Genomic DNA, 17,746 nt, shown 5'->3' on the forward strand with positions numbered 1-17,746 from the left:
TTAGGACTGATCCCTTTTGTCCAATTCGGTCATAATTAAGAACCTTAATTTTGCAGTGTTAGTGGTGTTTATGAAAGATTTTAAAATTACGACATTTGATAAAATGGCTATATATTTGATAAATTAAATCAGATCTTGAAAAGATCGCAAGGTCAAGCTTTAATGGTAGGCCTACAAGAAAATGGAAATCAAGCAAGTATTGGACAAAATCTTTCATATTTCTAAAGCTACCCGCATGTTTAATTCGTCAAGATCATAGTGAAGGATACAGCCGAGAAGTTGATATATTTTTTAGAAAAATGTCCTTGTTACAAGGCTTTTTAAGGATCTTCGTCCTTTTCTTGTATATTCCATTTAAAATAAATTCTTCTTGTGCAACATAAATATAAGTTAAAAAGCATTTGGTTCAGCCTAATACATAGCACGTATATAACACAAGCTTATGGATATTCGATACGAATACAGATGATATGTAAACCTTTAAAAAAACCTTTAGAAAACCCGGAAACCTATTAGAAAACCTTATGAAATGTAGCGCATGGCTAGGCCTGTTCCTCTACCTCCCAATCCTCGGGCAGGGCAAATTCGTTGATAAACTCCTTACGATATTTGCGCAGAAATTTGAGTAGATTAGCTTCCAGAAAATTTTTGCATGCGTCACCGAAATCGGTATCGCCAATATTCATGCCCTTGACGCCGCAGTGCATGTGCTGCAGCAGCGCGATGAGCGTGTCATGGTTTTTGGTCTGCATGTCATCGAAACGATCGTGCATTAGATATTCTGTCCAGGGCGCCTCAAAGAAGCTAACGAAATTCTTGATCAGACCCATTTTCCAGCGACTATTCATATTATTGAGCAGCGTCTCATGCTTTCCGCAAAAGTACTCCAAAAAATAGAGGGGCTTATATAGCTGAGCAGGGATATAAAATTACATAGGAATCTCATGGCATATATGTAGATATATTTAGCCTACCTTACGAGTAACGCACACTATTTCCTCAACAAGCAGATTCGGATTCAAGCGTACGCGAAAGAAATCACCTGAGCTGCAGTAGCTAGTCATGATATGGCTATACTCATTTGTGAGCTTGCCCAGTAAGAAGCGCTTGGGCACAGTTATCTTGATGACCATATGACCCAGGGGCAGTAGACAGTGAAATAAACATGGCTTGCTAAACTTGCGCTCCTTGGTGTACGGCTCCTGGCTCAGCTGCAGTATGTCTATCAACTGGAAGAGGAAATGTTTCGAATTGCGGGATGAAGCATACAGAGGCCAGATCTCACTCACCTTTTGAGCCATCTCGCGTTCGCTGGTATAGATATACTGATAGAATGAATCCAAGCCAAATGTGACATGTTTGCCAGCCGCATAAATATGCGGATCATTTGTGCAATAGTCCTCATCGACAAGTATCTTGCGATTCCTCATATGAATATCGCTTTTGATAAGCACTGAAAGCATAAAAATACTTTTAAGCATTTAGTAAATATTCCCAATCTTCAAGAAACCCACTTTGTTCGATGGACATGGGCATAAAGTTCTCCATGAAATTGATGAATAAACTACACGACAAGGACATAGGATTTCCGCTGGGCACTAGCTTGAAGTAGACCCTATCAATAAAGGACGCGTTTGCATAAAACGAAAAGCTCACAAAATTGGCAGATTCGTAGACTTTAATGCCCAGATCAGAAACCATTTGCACCAGTATATTGTCCAGATTCCGGTCATTTGTGGGATTATTTAAATACTCAGGCTCCATTACCTTATGCGGCTGAACATACACAATATTCTCGGGCCGACAGTTGTGCTTCAGCAGGAAGTCAATGCACTCGTATAGAGCCAAGGTGTAGCCATAGATGATAACCTTTTTTTTGATCATCACGCAATCGTTAAGCTCCTCGAGCTTGTGATATAGCATAATCTTGTCTAGGCGTCCATTGATGTGCGCATAGTTGTATGGATAGGCATGATTGGACTCATCAATCCTTCCCAGCGTAGGCAATCCAAACTTCGTATCACACAGCAGCAGCAGCTTGTCATAGAAGACCTTGCAGTTGTTATCCAGACGAATGAACTTTTCAGCACTGCAAAACGGTGCGTATACGTAAGAAATAAACCCAAACCAAGTACAGTTACTCGAACACCCACCGATCAATATACGTCACCTTTCCAGACACAAAGTTGATCCAGTTGCGCATATCCAGCCGTTGTGTGGTATCCATTACGAAAGGAGAACTGTTCTTATTGCTCAAATAGCATTCCTCCTTGCGGTAACAGTATTGGCACGCGACATTGGGATCATACTCCGCCTCAATCTCGCCATTTTTGACAATAACTGTTATGTCCACAATGGGCAGGCAATTGTTCACATTCACGTACTTGTAGCTAAGGGAAGGTCATTTTAGAGTAATCCAAAAATAGGTAAAAAAAAAAATAAATTTCAGCTCCTACTCGGGCGTATTCCAGCCGAAAACCATGAGACGCAGAAAAGCCTTGCATATGTCCGAGAAGCCGACGATAACTATAGGATTTTGATTGCCCATGAATTTGGAGGGAAAAAGATTATGTCGAAACAGATAGAACTGATCCATGACGCAGTTTATCTTCGACAGATCCACCTGTGTCGACGAACGCCTGTAACAATGCTCGCTTTGGGTGTCTATGAACCAGTTTCTACGCAAGCGACGCGGCTCCACGGGCATCATTTTTTGGGCCAAATCATTGGGTAAGGGCTCGCCGATGATTTCCTGAAAGTAGAAGATTTCCCGATAGCCCGATCTGATGGCCACGGTGCGCAGCACCTCATCCGACCACATGTGAAAGTAGGGATGCAGACGCAGCATCACAAGCTCGCAACGATCAAAGGTCATGTAGTCTTCATCGTGGGGCAGCACGAATTGCTTATACACCGCTTCGTAATTCGAGAACGGACTGCGAGACGGAACGTTAAATGTATGCCACTGACCACGCCCACTTACCGTAATATTGCAAAACCAACAGCCGTGGTATTCTCTCTGCTCGTGTGACCGCAACGTATAATCCAGAAGCTAAACTCGGACATCGGGTTATACAGCACATCGGAGCTAATCTGTTTAATGATTTTGATCTGATGGCTGATCGTCTCTTGGATATGCGATTCACGGCCACTCTTTAGACTGTCGTCGCTCAATTTACTTTGGTTGGTGACACTCAGCAGCTTGATGACATCCTCGACATCATCCTTAACCAGGTGGTAGATACTGAGCTCTGTGTTTATGGAACAGCGATGTGCCACAAAGACCTCGTCGGACATTTCGGAGCTGGGGCGATGTTGCACGCGCTATCAAAGTGCGACTCAAGCGCTTGTTAAGCCCAAAACTATTCGAAACTACTCACTATAAAGAACTTCAGTAATGCCCAGAGGCTGACGGAATTCTTGGCACCAGGTGCCAAGGGCACCACGCAGTAATCGCGATCCGGATATGCGCTGAACATCGCGCAGAGGTAATAAAAGGTATACTCCAGTCTGAGACTCGGGTGCAATATGAAGTTCTTCAGCACAAACGCCCGGGAGGCATTGTTCAGGCAGTATTTCCTATTCTTGGTCATGCTCTTGCGCGCCGGCATATCAAATGATATGTTCAGAGTTTTCGATACTTTGTCCAAATAGTTGCTGCTATTGCTTAGCTCTGCAATTTACAAGAAGCTTACAAGAAGGTCCATTAAGGACTCTAACCTACCATCGGTTATGTATTTGAATTTAGTGAAAAGGCTCTCATGTGCAACCAGTTCCTTGGGATCATATTCGGAGTAGACACTGCGTTGACTATCTTTTCTCAGCGAAACACTGCGGCGCTTAAAGTAACTCATATTTTTCTTGAGATTAAAATATTGTCGCTGCTCTGCCGTGCTGCGTGGTCAGCCATTACCATAAGCAACTTATTCTGATCAACTATAATTATCCTACTTACAAGACGTCGAATTGCACAGAGGCGTGTGGAACATCGGGCGTACACGTCACCAGGTTGCCCAAGCTCTCCAGATCAAAGTTCCTAATCAACTCCTCGATGTCCACCTCCTCCGTGAGCCACATCATACCCGTGCTGCCACCCGTTGTGGAACCGCTTTCCTAAATAATATAAGGTAATTAAAGTGAAAGTGCTTTAAATATTCCATTCATTTTCCGCCAATGTAGGTGAATGTTCTTCAATCGGCGAGACTTATGGCTTAGCAGAATCTTTATACTGTTCGGACGAACATACCAAAAGGCGGAGATCAATAGCTTTTCCTTAGTAATCCAGCCTTGTTAGCGGAATTAGCCAGGAAACTATTATCAGTCCATCAATCAACCATTCTAAAAATAGAAAGTTCGGATTTACTTTGTACCTCTGTAACAATAACTTTATTCTTTTCCATATCGCTGCCTGCTGTGCCCAGAAGCAACTCGGCTATAAAGAAATCTCCATGCTCTTCGCGCCTTTCCGGCTCATAGACGTCAATCATGTCAATAACATCATCATTGTCCTCAGGTCTGCACAGTTATAGACGACTTTGCATTAATCTGTAGTATTGTGGTAGAGCTACTTACAGGGCTTTACGAAAAGCTACGGATGGCATAAATTTGCTGCGCGATACTACAATAATTGTCGGCAGATTCCTGCATGAGAACATATCAAAGGCAATGGGGTAATATATCTTGCCAATCTTTTCCAGCTGCTCAAACTCCTTGGGTGAATAGTTTGGGGGCCTAGTCACAACCAAAAAAGATACTTTATGCTCGCGATAAAATACCTCCATTATGAGTTGATTCAAAATATTTGCATGTTCCGACATGTGTATGTAAAAATTAAAAAATATTGTATTCATCAGCGTAATGGGCAGATCCACGCTATAAGGCACAACACGCAGGATTTTAAATTTTATAGGTCTTATAGGCTCGTAATAGCCTATTCGAATTTCTCTTACCAAAAACGACATTTTAGCCACTGTGGCCAGCAGTCGTTGGAGAGCACCGGTATATTTGGATATATGCAAAACTCGCTATAGGCCAATAAAGCCCTAGGACCCTTTGGCTGGCAGACGACCAGGCGATGGGTTTGATATTCTTGGAATAGCTGGCTTAAGGGCGGCTTTCGCTTCTCGCCAAAGTATTCCGCCAATTTCGAGGAGAAGAGCGACTCAAGCTGATCAATATCGTTTTTGCTAGCCGTGCGTATCTCATACTCCATTTTTAGTATATGTGAGTAATTATTGTTTTTATTTGTATGTTGATAAGTAATGAATTGTTTTCCATGCAACTACTCAGTTTACAAGTTATTTGAACATTGAAAATTTGGATTAATTTCCATGACCCGAGCGAAGGTCTCTAAAGTTGTCCACGTGTAAGTAGTCTTCAGGCAGTACGAAATCGTGATGAAAGTCCCCCCGGCGTTGTCGTACAAAGTCCAATAGATTCTGTTCCAATAGCTGTTGATTGACCTCTAGTAGATTATTGTCGGTGTTCTGTTAAAGAGAAAGTAAAGTTTTTAGATGCCATATGCGTGCGTCTAAGGTCAAGGTCTACCCTTTCCAAAGTTTGTAACATGGGCCTCAGTATTTTATGATTCTCGGCCTGAAAGTCATCGAAATCATCGTGCATTAACAGCTCTGTCCAGGGCTCTTGAAGGAACTGCAAGAAGCACTTTATGCTGCCTGCCTTATAACGTGCTTTCAAATTATTCAACATCTGCTCGTGCTTGCCACAGAAATGCTCCAGATAATCCAAAGGCGCACTCTACAAACGAAAACGAAAATTATATGAAACATGCTGTGGCTATAGAGGAGACTCCACACTTGAGCTCACCAGTTTGGTGACAACAACTATCTCGTCCACAATCATCTTCGGGGTGAGTCCAATGCGGCAAAAGGTATTGTTGGTTGTATGGTAGGTGCTCAGTGAGCATTTGGCACAGCCGAGGACAAAGCTGGCCAGATAGCGGCGAGGCATGGTCACCTTGGTGATGAAGTAGCCAAGTGGCAGAAGGGCCTTAAAGAATGTGGGCTGCGAGTATTTATAGTCAAGAGGCGTGTCGTATTTTCGCAGCTCCAGTATTTGCATTAACTATAAGAGATTGGGAGATTGTAAGGAGCGTAAGATAAAGGCAAATCTCATTCCGCAGCACCCAACCTTCATAGCTGTTTCCTTCTCATTTGTATACTGGTACTGATGATTTATGGACTCATATATTTCTATGAACTTGCCCACGGCATAAATGTCCGGATCGTTTGTCTGAAAGTTCTTATTAACCAAAATACGTCTGTCACGCAGCTTAATGTCCGATGCTTTCAGCCCTGTGTTAAAAATAAGCTGAAAACGCAGTTAGGCTTGACATTAGTTAACTTACATTCCTTGGTGTTGGAGTCCATGCAACCCTCCTGGAATGATATGAATATATCGCAATCGAATGTAACTCCTGATCTCCTTCCTTTCAAGCGATTAAAGACAACCTCAAGTATGAAGTTCGCTGTGCCATGTTGTACCCAATGTGAAAAGGTGAGATCCCTATGTATTTGTACATCGAGATCGTCCAACATGTCATCGATAACGTACTGTAGATTCTCATCGACGAAGGGACTGATAAGTTTCTGCTCCTCCTCAGAGCCCATCTTTTTATGAGGCAAGACAAGGATGATTCGCTCCGGCGCGACACCATGGGATATCAGGAAGGCGATGCACTCATAAGTATACAAATTGGAACCATATATAAGTATTAAATAATCGCGCTTGTGCTCCTCTATAAGCACACGCAGCTTATAGAAGAGCAGAAACTTGTCAAGGCGGCTGTTGAGCTCAATGAAATTAGAGGGTATACGTCCGGGATGTTCGTCTGTGTGTTCGTCAACTTTTAGTCTGAAGCTCAAATAGTTCATTAGCAGCAGGGTATCGTAGTATATCTCGCAGGTCTTATTAATCTTCACAAACTTCTTTTCCCTGTGACAATCAGAGGGATTTGGAAGTGTTCATTAATCTGTAAGACTTACCTGTTAATGTAATTCACATGCCCGGGCAGAAATTGGACCCAAAGGCGCAGATCCATGCGCACCACGACATCGCGCACATAACAGGAATAGTTTCGATAGCTTAAATAGCAGTGTCCTCCCGGCGAGCAGTAGGGACAATCGAACATACAATCATATTCTGCCTCCACGAGACCGGGAGCTGCAATAACCGTAACCTGCAAGCGTGGGAGACAGTTATAGGTATCCGAGTTCTCGTGGCTGCAGCAGATTTTAGCGATTAGACAATGGGATCCAGAAATTGGGCGAATGCACTTACTCCTTGGTATTCCACTGAAAGACCAGCTGACGCAAGAACGCCTTGGTGCTAGCCGTAAATCCAATGATGACCAATCTGCTGGCCTTCCCATACCATTGCGAGGGATTCAGCCTGTGGCGAAAGACTACCAAATGATCACGATAGTAATCGAACTCGGGCAGACCCGTAAACACGTTTCTGCGATTCCATTGAAGCTTTTTATCAATAGCTGTGAAGAAAAACTTCTTCATGGGCGTGGGCTCGATGGGCATCATCATCGTCTTCAAATCGTTGGAGAATAAAAATTTCTGCGACAACAAATCGAGTGTACATAAAATAAAGAAATATATATGTACGGTATATAGTAAAGGCCTACATTACGTGCATATATGAAATAGAAATCAAAATATCTGGTCTTCGCTGCCAGATTTCGAAGTATCACATCGCAGCAATTGCTGAAGAGTGGATGCAATCGCAGGGATATAATCTCGGCACGTTCATTATCCAGATGCTGGTCGTTTTTGGGCAGATGATAGTGATGATGCAATTCGTGATGCTGCAGATACTTGCGCAAGATCACAAACCCAATGGCCGTATTATGCATGGCCGCCTTGGTGGAATCGCCACAGCGTATGGTGAACACATCGTAATCGCTATTCTCATTTTCCAGCACGTCGTTCATGATCTGCTGTATGACCTGCACCTCATTGTCAATGTTGACGAACGCATTCACCTTGGAGTAATACGAGAAGCTGCTGTCCGGCGACAGCTCTCTCAGTTCTGAGTCCATTTGGCCGCCCTTGGCCAATTGCACTACCGTTTCAAAGTCTCCGCTTTCCAAGCGAGAAAGGCTGGGCAGGTCGTTATGGGTAATCTAGAGATAGGCATGAGTACATTTGGGCGTCACATACCTAATTTCTCCGAAAATGGCGCTTCGGTGCGTGATATAGATATCCATCAAGTTGGCCACTCTGCTGGGACGCATCGCCACGGGCTGTGTAAAAGGGGCAAAAACTACAAATCATGGATTTTCATTGTGGGTTTTTGTGACTTGCCATAAAATATTTAAGCGCCTCCACGTGACTTCGCAGAGAGTTGGCGCTCTTGGGTATGGTCATTATGCAATAGTCGCGGTCCGGAAAGGCTGCGTACATCGCATTCAGGCAGCTAAACAAACGGGCCAGAGGAAAGTCCTTGCGCACACAGATGTACTTCAACTCGAAAACATTGGAGGCAGATTGCACGCCATCCTCCTCTCGCTTCTTGAGATCCGTATTATAATGAAGAATTATATACTTGTTTTGCTCATTGATATAGTAACCAGTCGTGACTAGCTCTAGAGACATACACACATAGGCAGCACGCATTAGACATGAAGCTTTTTTTCTAGGACCTAAGACTTACTCTCGAATATATACACAAACTTCATATATAGACCTTCACGCATATAGAACTTATCCTGACTGGTCGAAACGTTCGTATCTACGATAATGCCTTGAATCGAGCTCACCTTTAGCTTGCTCAGACTGGCCACACTATAAAAGAGAAGTGAGTATGCTCGAGTCGAGGTTGCCCGACTAGCAGCTACCCTGTACCCAGCTCTAAACGAGCTTATTCCGAGTTTGGAAAATTAAGATGAAACTTCATATGTGCATAAGAACTTTATGCCTTACGGCAATCAACATACCAAATGTGAACTACTTAGGTGTAATAACTGCGAAGTATGCCCCAAAACCGAAGCTAATGTTGCATATATATCGATATCGGCGAATTGAATCAACATATCTAAAACCTAAACAATCAGACAGGCACAAGGATGGACAGCTTTTTACAAACATTCGAACTCGTTCGATTCATTATACCCAACGGTGACAGGGTATGTTAAGCTAAGGTGTTCAGAGCTGGGAAAAGGGAAAATGAAGTATCCAACCTGATGCCACTATCATTGCGCTGCACGCCGCCAATTATGGTCGTTTCGTTGAGGTCGTCCATGGCATCGGCTGTGAATAGATTGGCCTCAGCTTTGCGCTCCACGGACCTGGGTAGAGGCCAATTGAAGCCCTTTGGCTGGCAAAGATACACGAGGATCACTCACGACACAGTTATTTGCTCGAAAGCAAACGGCTTGTTGGCTGTGAACTTGACCAGATTGCCGAACATTTCCATCTCAAAGTTCTGCACGTAGAAGCGTATGTCCACCATTGCGTCTAGCCAGATGAAGCCCGCAGTATGCGATTCCTTGTTTTCATTCTCTAGCTCGGCCACAATTATCACCGAATTCTTGGCATCCTCATTCGAGCGCAGTAGCTCTTCGGCAATATAAAAGTCACCCAGCTCGGCGCGCATCTCGGGCAGTTCGTGTTCGTGCATCTCGATGATGTCGTCGTTATCTTCGGCGCTAAGGATGCACTGGCAGGAGTTGAAGGATTTGGCAACAGTCGAGACTGTGTCAGGAACTTACAGAGCCTTGCGATATGTGATACTCGGCAGAACTCTGAACCGCTCCGTAACATATAAGGACTGCGTGTTCGAATTGGAGGAAATGCTAAACTCGCGTGGATAATAGACCGTCGCATACTTCTCCAGATCGTCAAAGCTCTCGGCATAGTACAAATCCTCCCGCAGCACGGGCGTTCGAACTGTTATCAAATACCAAACGCGATTCTCTAGGTAAAAGACTTCACGCAGCAGCGCGAGCAACGCCTCCGGATGCTCCCTTCGATAGACGCAAAAGTTAAAGAACATGGAGTTCAGCCAGCTTATGGTGACTCGGATGCTGATGGAGCAGGCTTTGTTAGCACTGCCAATTCATAGATATCTGCCAGGCATATATTTAATTTTTACCAATATTTCTCATGCAGCCATTCCAGCCAGCTGTCGCTGGGCATTGGCCCAATCGCTGGATAATTACGAAACTCGGCATAGGCTATTAGGGTGCTGTCCATGGGATCGTTAAGCTCGACGGCCATGCGATGGGTCTGGTATTTTTTAAAGATCTCATTCTTTTCGTATTTGGGACGCTTGTTGCCAAACCATTTGACAGTCGGCTCATAGATCAGCGCCGATATCTTCTGCAGGTCATCTTTGGTAGCGCCGCGCACTGTGTACCCTTGCGACATTTGTATAAATGCTCTGTATGTGTATATATGTATATGTATGTGTAATTGTATTTTTGTTTTTTATTTATTGTTTATTATTCAGTGTGTTTGAATTTTGAATAGTAAGGCACATTAGGTGCTACTCTCTTCGGGTGCTGCAATCCCATCGATCGCATAGCACTTGGCCCTCGCATCGTGGCACTGTTGCTTGGTGCCCGCCTTCTCGTCGCCCTCCCAACGAAAGTAGGGGCACTCGTGCTTCTGGTGATAGTCCGACTGGCAGAGGTATACCATCAGGAGAAAGGGTCGACATGCGTTCTTCAGCATAGCCTTGGCACCCGGACTGGTCTTTAGCAGGTTGTAGACGGTCATGGCTGGACAAAAATATGACATTTAATATCGTCCAGCTGGCAATTAATTAAAGCTCCCACCATCCTTGCGACAGAAATCAAACATTTTGATGTGATACGCCTGCTCTTTGGGTCGATCTGCGTACAGTGTCTCCGCATCGAGCTTCACCATCTTCATGTTGATCGTATCGCTTTTGCCGATATACTTGCGCTGCTTATACAGACACTCCACGAAGCACTAGAGATCGGTCAGAGATTAGGCCAACACCCAACTTATCCAAACTGTATATATATATAATACCAACCGACAGAAACTTGAGCGTTTTGCCCATGTCTTTATCGCCATCCGGTGGCAGCCGAGTGGAATGTATGGAGAAGCATTTCATCAGCGTTTCCTCATCGCCCAGATACAGATCCGAGCAGCATCCACTGCGCTGGCATTGCCGTCAACTATCAGTTATTTTTGGGTACTTATAGAAGACTCAGCTGCTCACCTTCATGCCACACTGTGCCTCAGTTAAGCTCTCTACTGAGCCCGCCTCCACAGCCGTCTCCTCGGAGTCCTGTGCCAGGACCTGCCCGACCAGCAGAAGGCCAAGTAGTAGGCATACTCGACTGCGCATTGTTAAATTGTTTGTTAAATGAAATGGAGCTGAGTTTTGCACGTCACTTTATAACATTTCGTACTTTAATTACGCATTTAATTAAATTGGTTTTGCTTAATTAAATGTAGAAAAAGTTGCTACTCCACTTGTGTAATGGCTCGCAACAAAAACAAATCTATTAGTCCAAAGATATGAGATCACGATGAAGCCTCATTTAAGGCAATAATATACATATAGCCGGAAATCGGTAAAGTTCCGGACTAGCATCTATATAAAGGCCACATATTTGGATTTAGTGAAGAACCAAGTTGAGCACCAAAATGTATCTAAAAGTCTCCATAACATTCGTCTGTCTCGTCTGGGTAAGTTCCTGACTAAACTATAAACTTTAATGCTCAACTAATTTTAAACACAGTTTGCCGGCGCAATCAAAATTGACTGCGATAAGACCGATACCATAAACGAGGATCACATCCATCAGTGCTGCAAGCATCCCGACGGGCACAATGATATCATTGCCAGCTGCGCCAAGGAGACGGGCTTCAAGGTGCCCAATCCGAAGGAGCAAGCTATTGTGGATCTGACTGCAGGCCGCGCCATTGCCGGCACCTGTTTCGCCAAGTGCGTCTTCGAAAAGCTGAACATCATGAAGGACGACAACCTGGACATGGATGCAGTGAAAAAGTACTTAAGCGAAAAGTACAGCGATGATCCGGAGTATGTCAAGGAAATGATAAGCGCCTTTGATCATTGTCATGGCAAAAGTGAGTCGCAGCCATAGCGAATCCCATCTCTGTACGCAATCTCATCGAATGTCCTCTCATTTCAGCTGAGGAGAACACGGCCAAGTTCATGTCCAATCATATATTCGTGCAGATGTCCCAACATTTCTGCGCGCCCAAGTCTAGCGTGATTATGGCCTGTGTCATACGACAATTCTTCCATAACTGTCCCGCTGATCGCTGGTCCAAGTCCGCGGAGTGCGAGAACGTATTGGCCTTTAGTCAGAACTGTCGCGATTCCTTGGCCACTTTGTAAAGAGTTGAATGATTTTGAAACAATAAAGAAGATATCTAACATATATAAAGCTCATCTGATCTAAAAGTTTAATTGATCATCTTATCTATCTATCATCGCTTAACTTTATTTAGCTATGGTCTATTTATTCTTTTCTTTCGAGTTTTCAGTTTTCAGCTTTAACTACACATATATCTATCCCAATTCTTTGTGAGCATGTTCCCTTCTCAACCTATTCCCACTTGTTAGCTCAGAGCTCTCTCCCCTCTCTTTAATTCTTAAGTTAAAATCAAAGTTGTATGCTGCTTTGCTCATTTAATTCTTTTTTTTTATATAGTTCGTTCTATAATTATATAAAGATTTATATGATTGGAAATCCTTTGACATCTTTTACATGGTGGTTAGCACATCCTTGCACTTCTTGGAGAAGGCCAAGGTCTCCGCACACTCCGTGGTATTGGACCAACGGCTTCGGGGACAGTTATGGAAAAAGTTCTTGATCACGCAGGACAGGATAATGCTGGACATGGGCTTGCAGTACTTTGCGGTGCTAAAGGCGCGCACAATGGGCAGCGACAGAAACTCCGCTGTGGCCTCCTCAGCTGTAAGTGTGCCCATGAAAAAATATAAATGCCAAGTAAAAGTTCAATCCTGTTTGCTTACATTTCGAATGGCATTTCTCGAATGCATCCAACATTTCCGTCTCGTACTCGGGATCCAGCTTGTGCACGGTCCTAAAGTGACTGCGCACGGCCAGCATGTCGAGCGAATCGTTCACCATAAATTTGTAATGATCGAAGACGCACTTGGCCCAACAGTTGCCGGACATGACCTCGTCGACAGTGATGTCCTCCATGGCCTCCTCGTTCCTGGCGGGCAGCCTAAAGTTGGTCTGCTGGGCGCACAGCTCGGTGACATCGTTGTGCCCGTCCGGATGCTTGCAGCAGTAGTGTATGTGATCCTCATGGATGCGTTCCATGTGACGGCAGTGCACGCGAATGCCCAGCGATGGCCGGATCTGCGTAAATGGATATTTTATATTGTGAATCGGGTCGGTCGACTGCACTTGACTCACCACCACCAGCCGCAGCGCCAGTGCAAAGGCCAACACATATATCGCTCTCCACATGCTGACAACTAGCTGTGGCTGCCAGTTGCCAGTGGCCATTTATAGGTCAGCGTTTAGACCGAATCAGTTGTCAAGCTTTAATGGGCTTTGAAATGAACAGACGTTAATTTAATGCACGCTCAATTGCTGGGCATTATGATGACAACCGGCGGGCAGCCCCTGGCAACGAGCCGGCGGAGGGTCGTCATGGCAGCCGTTTTCGCTTGTTTTGGGTCTGCGAGCTGTAGGCATAATTAGTCCGACTGCTGGCCTTTGAAATTTGATAAGCGGGTTTCAATAAGCATCAATCAATAGAAACACTTCAAGATGGGCAAAAAGGGCAAGGGCAAGGGCAATAAGCTGGCAAAAATGTCCGAGGAGGAGCGTGCCAGATACTTGCAAATGCGCGCCGATATGGAGGAGGAGACCAGGCGGCGGAAAATGCAGCTCATTGCGCTCTACATGAAGGTACCGACGCACAGATACCCTAAGAAAACCTCGACTATACACATTTGATCCCGTACAGAACAAACTGAAACGTGAGGATGCGTTTTGCCGCCTTAACATGGCGAAAATAAACCAGGAATGGCGTTCGATACTGCGGCAGGTGAAGATACAGGATCTGCGACGTGAAATCGTCGATGTGGCGCAGTTCTTCAAGGAGGCACTCAAACGCAAGAATCTGGTTATACAACGACTCATCGGCGACATCAATACCACCGAGGATATGTACGCCAATCTGCAGCAGTCGCACATGGAGAACATTGACCGGATCATAGGTGAACTCTTGACACGTGTGCTATATACATGTATTTATTTATTTTTTTTAATTTTTTTTAAAACCCCAAACCCAGGCATTCATAGTAGCCGCATAGAGTTCTTCTGGCGCATCTACGAGGACGATAAACAGGCGGTGCTTAGAGAATGGAAACAGGACGCGTCCATCTTCAAGGAGCTGCAGGCGGAAAAGCAACAACAGCTGGAGTGCGTTTTCTATCAACTAGAGGATAGCTCCGATCGAGCCGTTAAGGACAATCACGAGCGTTTCCTGGATCGTGTCGAGGATCTAAAGAGCGGCGTGAGTGGCCATCAGCTAATTAAACAACATATTCCCATGCTCCTCCCAATCGTCGCACTGCGCCTTCGCATACTCCGACATGCATTTGATAAGCTCACGCGACTGGCTGCACTTGTTGTTGTTGTTGTTGTTGTTGTTATTGTTGTTGTAGCGGGAGTGTTCCAGATAGCGAAAGCATTGCTGCACCGTGTCCATGTAGAAGTTGCGCAGCTCGCGATCCCTTAGATCTTTGGTCAGCAAATAGCTGACCTTGCGACGATCCGGCTGCCCGTTGCCATCCACCTGCAAGAACAGGGCTTAGCTGTTAGTGTGGAGGCGCCTTTTGCCTGCGGCTGACCTACCATGTTCATCTCCTCGAAGAAGCACTGTGCCACACAGGCGCCCCCCATGTCACCCGTGTGGCTCACCTTGTTGTTGTTGTCCGTTTGCTTCACGCTGCGCTGCCAGCGATTGCCATAGGGCTGCTGCTGCTGCTGCTGTCGCTGACCTTGGCCTTGTCCCTGACCTTGCCCCTGGCCATAGTCCTGACTATTGTACGAGTTGTCAAAATTGTATCGGCCATTGCCGTAGCGTCTGTCGTTCTCCTCCTGGTTGCTCCCGCTGCCGCTGCGCTGCATGCAGCTGCGCACAATCCGTTTCAGCTCCGAATCGCCGGCGCCATCCTGGGAGCGGCACTTGAGGCTGTGTATGCCGCAGCAAAAGCCGAGTAAGAGGAACACCAGTAGACGCATTTGAAGCACTGTTGAGCGGCTCATGACTCCACGCGACATTTATAGCCAGAGGCATTTGACACTGACGCCCTAATAGCCACCCGCTTGACTGACACACAATGGAGACATTGACGTTGACTGCAATTCAACTAATTCCACTTTCAACGCCAATTCTCAGATGCAATTGGAACTCGAGAACATCACGGGCAGGGGCGAGGGCAAGCTTGAGGCGCTGTGGCAGGAGTATCAATCTGTGCTGGCCGGCTATGGCAAGCACATCGAAGGCTTCTACTCGGAGTATGTGGATCTGAAGCAACGGGACGAAGAGAGCGCTCAACAGATCAGCCAGCAGCATTACGAGATTGAGCATCTGATTGAGCAGCTGTCCAATCTGCGTCTGCTCGCCGAGGAGCAGCAAATCAAGCAGCAGGCACAGCTGAAGCTGAGGCAGAGCATCAAGCAAGAGCTTACGGAGCGCCTGCGCGAGCTGCGGACTTGCGTCGACAAGGAGCTGGAAACCGAGCACAAGCTGTTCAAGCAAATGACCGTGGAGAGCTACGAGGCCATTGAGGTGGGTGCCTGACTGATCTACAACATGAAATAACCCTTACTGATAACCATTTCAGACACTCAAGTGCCACCTAACCAAGGTCGATACGTTGTCGCAGCTGTCGCGCATCTGCGCCAAAATGGAGACCCAGCGGGAAAAGCTGTTTCTACTGCCGCAGCTGTCCCGTGAGATAATTGAGATACGCGAGCTGAAAACGCCAGTGGAGGATGCAGTCAGCGATCCTCTCAAGGTAAGCGGAACTTTGGCAGAGTAGTCAGAGCAGTTACGAATTTCCAATTTAGGAGGAAGTTGCCGCCTTGCCGCAAATGGAAACCTTTTGGCGACGCGTCAACAACGTGTCCGTCGACGTGGCCTGCCTTAAGCAGCAAAAACGCAATCTGGAGGCAGCCAATGCAGGACTCAAGGCAGAGCTGCAAGAGTATCTCATCAACCTGAACATTAGCAACGGCTCCAACAGCCACATACACGACTATCTGTCCAAGCGGCCCAAGAGCATGTCCGTCGATCGTGTAACCCAGCTGCGCCTGCAGCCCAAGCAGGTCAAGAGCGCGATGGCAGCAGCGGGCGGGCGACGACCGCTGCCGCGTCCACCAGGCAGTTATGTGCCCACTTGTGAAGCAGGCATCTCGAACACTATTCGATCTCGTAACTTGCTCAGAGGCAAGCCTCAGTTGGCTAAAATTGATGTGAAAAGGCACTTATAAATTTTACATTTCGGCCAGTTTCTAAAAATTCCGTCTAGGCCTAACATTACTAAATTTCCAGATTTATGTAATACACTAAAATGCTCCGTTCCCGGAATATTATCAAACGCTTTGTGCTAAGTCGCTGCCCACCGCCCGCTTTTGGAAGGGTGCCCGTAAGAGATTCCATATCCAATGGATATAGTCATGCCCAAGCTAATCTTGCTGCCTGCTGCCGAAAGCTGTACACAAAACTTTTGGAATCCGGCAGAGATCAGCTCGTAGATATACGAAGGGCAATAATATCGCGACAACGCAACAACGACATGACCTGGCTCAAATTAACTTGCAACCTGAAGAAAAATACCAACAAGAAACCCAAAACAATGGTCGATTATCTGAGCATGCCGCTCGGGGATTGTTTCGACTTTAAACCGTGTCGCATTGGTTATAGGAAGCGAATTCTTTGCTCGGAATGCATCGGGTTAAACACAGGCGATAGGGAACGGAAACTCGATGCCCAAATAACCAGCCCGCATATTCCGTCAGAGCTGCAACAGGATAATACGAGCGATGAATTTCAAAACGGGAGAGTGCGCTTCCAAAGTCTGCGCGTTACCTCGAGAAATCCGCTGAAAGCTTAAACTTACCAAAACTTTTGTAATAGACTGGGACAATACAATAAAACATAACGGAAATTCTATTTAAATTTGAAGCGCCTTTCATTGGATATGGCGCCAGACGACGCAGGCTGGCAACACCAGGAAGGCTGCCAGATAGTTAAATATTGTTCGCAGGGTATTTTTCTAGTATATTTTTCGTTGTGGCTCGCATACACGTTTCACATCCACATTGTTCCGCAGTTTTCCACAGACACAACCCATGTCCAATAGTCGTTTACACAGAAATCAAATTAAACACAAAGAATAGTTTAAGTTTAATTAATAAAAGTTTGCTGCAGCTGCTGCTTAATTCAGCGCACAAATTAATATCAATGGACAAGTGAATTAAAGTCGCAATCAAGCCCGCATTTGGGGTGTAAAAATCGGATGTGTTTTTTACATCTGTGTATCTACCGAAACCGAATTCAAAGTGTGCGTGAGTGTGTGTTGCTCTTGTGAGTGTGTATATTTGTACGTACGCTACGCACTGTTATAGATACAACAACAAGCCAGCAGCAGCAGCAGGCTGACAGTTGGAACGGCAACGGGCACGGGAACGGTGAACGCTGAACAGCAGGAGCATATT

General features: G+C 45.5%; 7 protein-coding genes across 8 annotated transcripts; 2 read left to right on the forward strand and 5 right to left on the reverse strand.

Annotated features, from left to right (window-relative positions):
- Positions 1-211: 211 nt before the first annotated feature.
- LOC135432174 (cilia- and flagella-associated protein 61) lies at positions 212-5,269 on the reverse strand. Its single transcript, XM_064687702.1, has 13 exons — positions 4,950-5,269; positions 4,573-4,872; positions 4,371-4,515; positions 3,956-4,113; positions 3,725-3,894; positions 3,381-3,673; positions 2,984-3,324; positions 2,457-2,936; positions 2,154-2,390; positions 1,515-2,089; positions 1,290-1,453; positions 975-1,229; positions 212-911 (listed from the first exon to the last, which is right to left on the reverse strand). The coding sequence occupies exons 1-13, from the start codon at positions 5,210-5,212 to the stop codon at positions 543-545; spliced, it is 3,750 nt and encodes a 1,249-aa protein (XP_064543772.1). The 5' UTR covers positions 5,213-5,269; the 3' UTR covers positions 212-542.
- On the reverse strand, positions 5,223-10,480 carry LOC135432173 (cilia- and flagella-associated protein 61). 2 transcript variants are annotated; one of them, XM_064687700.1, is made up of 15 exons: positions 10,123-10,473; positions 9,740-10,054; positions 9,374-9,676; positions 9,209-9,316; positions 8,683-8,813; positions 8,334-8,614; positions 8,190-8,272; positions 7,655-8,129; positions 7,300-7,586; positions 7,005-7,241; positions 6,368-6,954; positions 6,151-6,314; positions 5,827-6,084; positions 5,548-5,757; positions 5,223-5,486 (listed from the first exon to the last, which is right to left on the reverse strand). In XM_064687700.1, the coding sequence occupies exons 1-15, from the start codon at positions 10,395-10,397 to the stop codon at positions 5,322-5,324; spliced, it is 3,879 nt and encodes a 1,292-aa protein (XP_064543770.1). In that variant the 5' UTR covers positions 10,398-10,473; the 3' UTR covers positions 5,223-5,321. The 2 variants fall into 2 exon arrangements, with proteins under 2 accessions (XP_064543770.1, XP_064543771.1); XM_064687701.1 differs by lacking the exons at positions 5,223-5,486; positions 5,548-5,757; positions 5,827-6,084; ... (1 more) ...; positions 6,368-6,954; positions 7,005-7,241 and having other exon boundaries at positions 7,357-7,586; positions 7,660-8,129; positions 10,123-10,480.
- Positions 10,481-10,508: 28 nt separating this feature from the next.
- Obp58d (Odorant-binding protein 58d) lies at positions 10,509-11,349 on the reverse strand. Its single transcript, XM_064688129.1, has 4 exons — positions 11,221-11,349; positions 11,032-11,160; positions 10,808-10,964; positions 10,509-10,750 (listed from the first exon to the last, which is right to left on the reverse strand). The coding sequence occupies exons 1-4, from the start codon at positions 11,347-11,349 to the stop codon at positions 10,509-10,511; spliced, it is 657 nt and encodes a 218-aa protein (XP_064544199.1).
- Positions 11,350-11,651: 302 nt separating this feature from the next.
- Obp58c (Odorant-binding protein 58c) lies at positions 11,652-12,369 on the forward strand. Its single transcript, XM_064688130.1, has 3 exons — positions 11,652-11,693; positions 11,747-12,095; positions 12,161-12,369. Exons 1-3 carry the CDS (start codon positions 11,652-11,654, stop codon positions 12,367-12,369), a joined length of 600 nt encoding a protein of 199 aa, XP_064544200.1.
- A 369-nt stretch (positions 12,370-12,738) lies between these two features.
- Obp58b (Odorant-binding protein 58b) lies at positions 12,739-13,516 on the reverse strand. The gene is made up of 3 exons (XM_064688136.1): positions 13,424-13,516; positions 13,012-13,366; positions 12,739-12,950 (listed from the first exon to the last, which is right to left on the reverse strand). The coding sequence occupies exons 1-3, from the start codon at positions 13,514-13,516 to the stop codon at positions 12,739-12,741; spliced, it is 660 nt and encodes a 219-aa protein (XP_064544206.1).
- Positions 12,811-17,207, forward strand: LOC135431293 (dynein regulatory complex subunit 2). The gene is made up of 7 exons (XM_064686322.1): positions 12,811-12,952; positions 13,070-13,924; positions 13,983-14,235; positions 14,311-14,534; positions 15,423-15,815; positions 15,871-16,044; positions 16,097-17,207. Exons 2-7 carry the CDS (start codon positions 13,784-13,786, stop codon positions 16,517-16,519), a joined length of 1,608 nt encoding a protein of 535 aa, XP_064542392.1. The 5' UTR covers positions 12,811-12,952; positions 13,070-13,783; the 3' UTR covers positions 16,520-17,207.
- Obp59a (Odorant-binding protein 59a) lies at positions 14,531-15,265 on the reverse strand. Its single transcript, XM_064686323.1, has 2 exons — positions 14,876-15,265; positions 14,531-14,816 (listed from the first exon to the last, which is right to left on the reverse strand). The coding sequence occupies exons 1-2, from the start codon at positions 15,263-15,265 to the stop codon at positions 14,550-14,552; spliced, it is 657 nt and encodes a 218-aa protein (XP_064542393.1). The 3' UTR covers positions 14,531-14,549.
- Positions 17,208-17,746: the final 539 nt, after the last annotated feature.

This window comes from Drosophila montana, unplaced genomic scaffold (assembly GCF_035044405.1).
Source record: "Drosophila montana isolate Dmon_TW-CO22-7 unplaced genomic scaffold, ASM3504440v1 contig_3200_1, whole genome shotgun sequence".
In the NCBI taxonomy this organism is placed as follows: Eukaryota; Metazoa; Arthropoda; class Insecta; order Diptera; family Drosophilidae; genus Drosophila; species Drosophila montana.

Coding starts and splice junctions, on each gene's coding strand:
- LOC135432173 (XM_064687700.1), bottom strand. CDS start 10,397: ATGTCGCAAGGGTACACAGTGCGCGGCGCTACCAAAGATGACCTGCAG. Junction 8,814..9,208: donor CGCAATGATAGTGGCATCAG/GTTGGATACTTC, acceptor TCTCTTTTATAG/TGTGGCCAGTCTGAGCAAGC. Junction 8,130..8,189: donor GCCATTTTCGGAGAAATTAG/GTATGTGACGCC, acceptor CGACCTGCCCAG/CCTTTCTCGCTTGGAAAGCG.
- Obp58c (XM_064688130.1), top strand. CDS start 11,652: ATGTATCTAAAAGTCTCCATAACATTCGTCTGTCTCGTCTGG. Junction 11,694..11,746: donor CATTCGTCTGTCTCGTCTGG/GTAAGTTCCTGA, acceptor TTTTAAACACAG/TTTGCCGGCGCAATCAAAAT. Junction 12,096..12,160: donor TGATCATTGTCATGGCAAAA/GTGAGTCGCAGC, acceptor CTCTCATTTCAG/CTGAGGAGAACACGGCCAAG.
- Obp58d (XM_064688129.1), bottom strand. CDS start 11,349: ATGCGCAGTCGAGTATGCCTACTACTTGGCCTTCTGCTGGTCGGGCAG. Junction 10,965..11,031: donor AAACGCTCAAGTTTCTGTCG/GTTGGTATTATA, acceptor ACCGATCTCTAG/TGCTTCGTGGAGTGTCTGTA. Junction 10,751..10,807: donor TGATTTCTGTCGCAAGGATG/GTGGGAGCTTTA, acceptor ATTTTTGTCCAG/CCATGACCGTCTACAACCTG.
- Obp58b (XM_064688136.1), bottom strand. CDS start 13,516: ATGGCCACTGGCAACTGGCAGCCACAGCTAGTTGTCAGCATGTGGAGA. Junction 13,367..13,423: donor TGGCGCTGCGGCTGGTGGTG/GTGAGTCAAGTG, acceptor CCATTTACGCAG/ATCCGGCCATCGCTGGGCAT. Junction 12,951..13,011: donor CGAGAAATGCCATTCGAAAT/GTAAGCAAACAG, acceptor GCACACTTACAG/CTGAGGAGGCCACAGCGGAG.
- Obp59a (XM_064686323.1), bottom strand. CDS start 15,265: ATGCGTCTACTGGTGTTCCTCTTACTCGGCTTTTGCTGCGGCATACAC. Junction 14,817..14,875: donor TCTTCGAGGAGATGAACATG/GTAGGTCAGCCG, acceptor CTGTTCTTGCAG/GTGGATGGCAACGGGCAGCC.
- LOC135431293 (XM_064686322.1), top strand. CDS start 13,784: ATGGGCAAAAAGGGCAAGGGCAAGGGCAATAAGCTGGCAAAAATGTCC. Junction 14,535..15,422: donor TCGAGGATCTAAAGAGCGGC/GTGAGTGGCCAT, acceptor GCCAATTCTCAG/ATGCAATTGGAACTCGAGAA. Junction 15,816..15,870: donor AGAGCTACGAGGCCATTGAG/GTGGGTGCCTGA, acceptor TAACCATTTCAG/ACACTCAAGTGCCACCTAAC.
- LOC135432174 (XM_064687702.1), bottom strand. CDS start 5,212: ATGGAGTATGAGATACGCACGGCTAGCAAAAACGATATTGATCAGCTT. Junction 3,895..3,955: donor TCTGTGCAATTCGACGTCTT/GTAAGTAGGATA, acceptor CTGACCACGCAG/CACGGCAGAGCAGCGACAAT. Junction 2,391..2,456: donor TTCGGCTGGAATACGCCCGA/GTAGGAGCTGAA, acceptor ACCTTCCCTTAG/CTACAAGTACGTGAATGTGA.